At 43.0% G+C, this 5,366-nt stretch overlaps 1 protein-coding gene across 3 annotated transcripts in view; it reads left to right on the top strand.

The window, feature by feature from the left end:
* LOC311317173 (B-cell receptor-associated protein 29-like) overlaps positions 1-5,366 on the top strand; it is a 10,403-nt gene that overhangs the window by 4,536 nt on the left and 501 nt on the right. For all 3 annotated transcript variants that reach the window (XM_084448211.1, XM_084448212.1, XM_084448210.1), the window contains exon 8: positions 2,382-5,366. This exon is cut by the window's right edge. In XM_084448211.1, coding sequence (XP_084304337.1) covers positions 2,382-2,420 — 39 coding nt within the window. In that variant the 3' untranslated portion in view covers positions 2,421-5,366. The remainder of the gene's footprint in view (positions 1-2,381) is intronic.

Raw genomic sequence — 5,366 nt, 5'->3', positions numbered from 1 at the left:
AAGACAGGTACAGGACAGGACAAGACAGCTATAGGACAGGACTGGGCAGCTGTAGGACAGGACAGCTATAGGACAGGACAGCTATAGGACAGGACAGGGCAGCTACAGGACAGGACAGCTATAGGACAGGACAAGACAGCTACAGGACAGTACAGCTACAGGACAGCTACAGGACAGCTACAGGACAGGAGAGTACAGTACAGCTACAGGACAAGACAATATAAGACAGTACAGCTACAGGACAACACAGTACAGGACAATACAGCTACAGGTTTTATTATGCACTATTGCATAATACTATATGCATGAAACAGTATGTTTCATGCAGCTCCCCCAAAAGAGCTGTCTTTGTGTGTTTTTGTGTTTCCCCACTAGAATATTGCTTTAGCATGTAATGTTTTATTCACATTGTATCAACCTTGACCACATGTAGTGCTCATTCCAGATGGGGGAGCTGCATGAAACATACTGTTAATAAGTGCATAATAAAGGAATTATTAACCTTAATAATGCATTGTCTAGCTTTAGATCCACTACTGCAAAATTGCATAATAACTGCATAATTAACTGCTAATAAATGCATAATAACTGCATAATAGCAGTCTATAAACACTTAACAAGCTTCTTAAGAGTGCTTATAAATATCTTATAATCTAACATGTTTATTATGCTATTATTAAACACTTGTATAGTCTTATTTATGTCTTATAAGCATGTTATAAGGATTTATAAGGTCCTTATTACCTATTAACTAACGTTTATAATCTATCAATAAGCGTGTTTATTATGCTACAGTAGGACCCCACTTATCCGAACCCAACGGGACCGAAGGTCGTTTGTATCTCTGAAATGTCCAGATGACTGAAACTTATGTTAAAATGCACCAAATTCAATAAGTGGTATACTTGTTTCATATAGACTCATAATACACGATAAATACCCTTAATTACTTGTGAAAATGCATCAAAATTGCAATCAAATAGCCAACTAAACTCATATAGCCTAGCCTATAATAGGCCTACAGTAGCCTAAAATAACAGAATTTCCACTTGAGTGCGTGCTTTGATCAAATACAGTACTTTATTATCAAATGAGGCCTACGCTGCATCGATAGGCTACTGTATTCGCAGAACAAAATGGTATAGCCTAAAAACAACCCAACATTAGAACAATTGGAGCAAATGATAATCAATAAATAAATAATTAAATGAATGAAATGACAGACAAGTTGTCGTGTCTTAGGCTATTGTAGCCTAAAGGAAAGTCTCTAAAACAACCGATGTAGGCTAACGTGGCCTAGGCTGTAGGCTCTTATTTAACAAATACAGTAGGTCTAGTAGGCTAATCTACATGCTTACAACACGTCTGTGTTCCTGAAGTCCATTAACTGGGAACGAAAAATGACTCGATGCTCCTCTGCTTCAGGTGCCGACGCGCTTTCTGGCTGCCAAGGAATGCAGCTCTCGCGCAGCAGACTCGTTTGCGTTTTGCGCTCGACATTAAAGTAACAAAGAAATGAAACGTGACAGTAGGCTACAGCCTACAGGCAACATGTAGGTCTACATACAGTTCTGTTTTTATTCACAGTAGGATACAGTACTGTAATGAAAATCCCACCAGTAACCAGATAGCAGGCTAAAAAAAAAAGAAACGTTTTTTAAGCCTGTCCGGTAGACCGGGAGGTTCGGATCTCTGAAGTTCGGATGAGTGGGGTCCTACTGTATTATTAAACATTAATATAGTCTTATTAACAAATAATGTCTTATAAGCATCTTATAAGGACTTATAAGGTCCTTATTACCTATTAATTAACGCTTATTACGGATGGTTACTATAAAGCGCTTCCCAGTATAGGACAGGGACAGGACAGTATAGGACAGGGACAGGGCAGGACAGTATAGGACAGGATAGGGACAGGAAAGGGACAGGAAAGGGACAGGACAGTATAGGACAGGGACAGTATAGGACAGGGACAGGGCAGGACAGTATAGGACAGGGACAGGGCAGGACAGTATAGGACAGGGACAGGGCAGGACAGTATAGGACAGGATAGGGACAGGAAAGGGACAGGACAGTATAGGACAGGATAGGGACAGGACAGTATAGGACAGGGACAGTATAGGACAGGGACAGGACAGTATAGGACAGGGACAGGGCAGGACAGTATGGGACAGGACCTACATACACACCTGCCCCACACATGCTCACTGTTCACCCCTCCATTTCATTAATAACTCCCTCTCTCTCCCTCCCTCTCTATCTCTCTCTCTCTCTCTCTCTCCCTCCCTCTCTACCTCTCTCTCTCTCTCTACCTCTCTCTCTACACCTCTCTCTCTCTACCTCTCTCTCTCTCTCGCTCGCTCGCTCTCTCTCTGAATCAGAATCTACAGGAGGGTGGAGGAGACAAGAAGGAGCAGTAGTCCTGCACGACGTTCCCAAGCTACAGGAGAACCACTGCACTCACTCACTTCCACTGGGCACGCCGCCACCCAGACCCCTGACTCAGCTACCAGCCCCATGATAGGCTGAGATCTCAGCCACCAGCCCCATGATAGGCTGAGATCTGAGCTACGAGCGTATTGATAGGCTGAGATCTCTAAGCACGTGCTTCAGTGTGTGTGTGCCACAGCATGGGATGTTTAATGTATGGTGTGTTGTGTTTCTGTCTGTCATTGTTTTTGGCACCTCCAAGGGAGGTGGAGGATGAACCTGGCAACCCATCCTTGAATCTCTCCATCTGCCAAATGAACCCAGAGTGAATGAAGCCCAGGATGTGAGGCCAGGCTAGTGTTCACTGCTGTGAATGACCTGTATCTGTGAACGGGGATACATGGATGTTCCACGGCTGCTTGCATGGCTGCAAACCAGTGCTGTTTTGTGATGCACATTTCTGTTTTTTAAGGGTTAGAGAAGCCATATTGTTAGTGTGCTTCTGTTGAATAATTTTATTTTCCCTGATGCTATTTCCTTTGACATTTTGTTACTTTTCACGTTCTGGGGATCGGGGCTTTGATTTACATAGCTTTTCATTGAAACCTTCACTTTCTGTCTTGTGTGGACGTTGAACCGCGTCGGAGTTCGACCACCTGGTGCCACAGTTCCAGAAACAAAGTCAGAAGTTCCAGCTGCGAACAAACAGCTTCCCAGTGTGAGAGAGAGCTGTGATTCAGGACACCGACTGTTAAAACAGAGGCTTATTTTCATGCTTAACGTTTGTCAGTTCTTTTTTTGTATCAGTTCATGAAAATAAAATAAGTTGTCTGAAATCAATCCTCACGATGTGATCCAATATGAAAATGTTTTATTTTTGTATTACATTTGAAAGGTATTATCTTAAAATTAACCAAAAAAATTCAATTAAATAAAAACATGTACATTCTGATTTTAAAGCAGGTGAGCAAATGCCTTTCATTTTGTTTGAAATAAAAACTCTTCCTTGCAACAACACATTTCCTTGGTGTTTTGGCAACATTTAACAAAACCTACATTTGACTATGTGATCCACTGACTGACAATTTAACCTGTATATAAAGAAGTGTTTATCCACACGTTGAATAAACCACAGCAACCTGAGAATATAGCATGATGTTCTTGATCTAGGATTTTGGCACGAGAGAGTGCACACACACACACACACACAGCCACATACTCCACACACCCACATACAGACTGACCAATATCATTATATAAGGTAATTGCTGTATACTAGTGGATTTTATAAACCACGCACATGAACCACTGCTTTATGCAGTGGATCCACTATTGATAAGCATTAGACATAAAGGTATAGATATAACCACAATAACGATCATTCTTCCCAGTATGGTTCTTATTAAGCTCTGTGTTTCATCCTGGAGGCAGTAGTCCTAGAGCACAGTGCAGTGGTCAGGTACATAACAGATCCCATATGATGACTGTGCTATAGGATGAGCAGAATGCACAGTGAATATACTGACTTCACAGAGAGAGAGAGAGAAGCTCATCACAGCCAAACACAACCTCACACTGCGATGCACTAGGATATACTGCCACCTAGTAGGATTTGATCAGGACTGAAATCAGTCTTCCTGTAACACACACACACACACACATAACTGAGATATCCTGGCACCAACAACGCCTTCGTTGAGTAACATAAAAATCACATTTTGTTTACAGTAGAGAAACGCAAGGTTCCACGGTAATGAGGGTTCCTGTTGACATGACAACACCCTGGGGGGCGGGACAGGAAACTCAGAAATTCACATCCTGTCTCTAGCAGTCCAGGGATTGGTTTATAGCTCCTAGCAAAGCAGCCATTCCACCTCTCTGTGTGTTGTTACAGGGAAATGATCAGCCAACATGCGCACGCAAACACACCTCACCTCACCTCACACACACCTCACACACCTCACCATCTCTGCTCATCCATCTCCCGCCTTCATTTATGGTGAATCCAAAGAGTTGCTTCTTTCTTAAAACAAGCAAAGTCCTTCAGATGAAGCACATTCTTGTATGAAACAACATTCAGTATGGAGGGTACTATGTGCTGGTGTTCAGAGTAAAAACAACAACAAAGTGTTTATGAATTAAATCAAACAGACATCCTGGGGCCTCATTTATCATTGAGGTACGCCTTCTTTTACACGGTCTTTTTCGCGAGTTCAGGCGTACGCCATTTGCCCCCCCCACATTGCGATTTATCAAGCCGAAAGGGCGGAAATTTAGTCGCCTTTCTCCGCGCTTTTGTAGGACACCTCTCCAGTTGGCGTACCGATTTACACGGTGTTCTACGCCCTTTTTGAACACAGGGGGAACTGGCGACGCAGGTGGTGCGTCGGTGAATTACTATGTTTGACGGAGAGAATAAGAGCGACAGTTCATGAACGCACAATCATGTAGGCTAATAGCCCAATTCAGCACTAACATATATCGCAATGCAAGATTAGACGTGTCCTCTAACCGGCTCATTCATGGTCCGATATGGATTTGTTCCCCAAACTTAACCTATGCGCACACCTAATGCAGGCACTCCATCAAACGGCAATAATTGACCAATTAGATTGTCATTAATATGTGATCATGTGGACCTGTTTGCTCTTTGGTAAGCATATAAATGACAGTCCTCCTGTGCGTAATGCGAGCCTAAATGAATCCGGCGCTACTCGATAGAACTCCAAAGAGGTGACGGCGATGGCGACTGCACCCACACAAGGGCACCATCATTGAATGAATACGTCTATGTGAATCGCAAAAATGTGCACACTATAAATACCCAAATCATATGTGACGCCGACATGCTCATCACAAGTGTAGTGGCACGGTGGCCTGGCTCCACGCATGACTCATTCATCCTGGCGCACAGCAGGGTAGGGACTAGACTGGAG

This window comes from Borostomias antarcticus (genome assembly GCF_949987555.1).
Source record: "Borostomias antarcticus genome assembly, chromosome: 13".
Taxonomy (NCBI): Eukaryota; Metazoa; Chordata; class Actinopteri; order Stomiiformes; family Stomiidae; genus Borostomias; species Borostomias antarcticus.
This window is presented reverse-complemented; position numbering and strand designations above follow the sequence as displayed.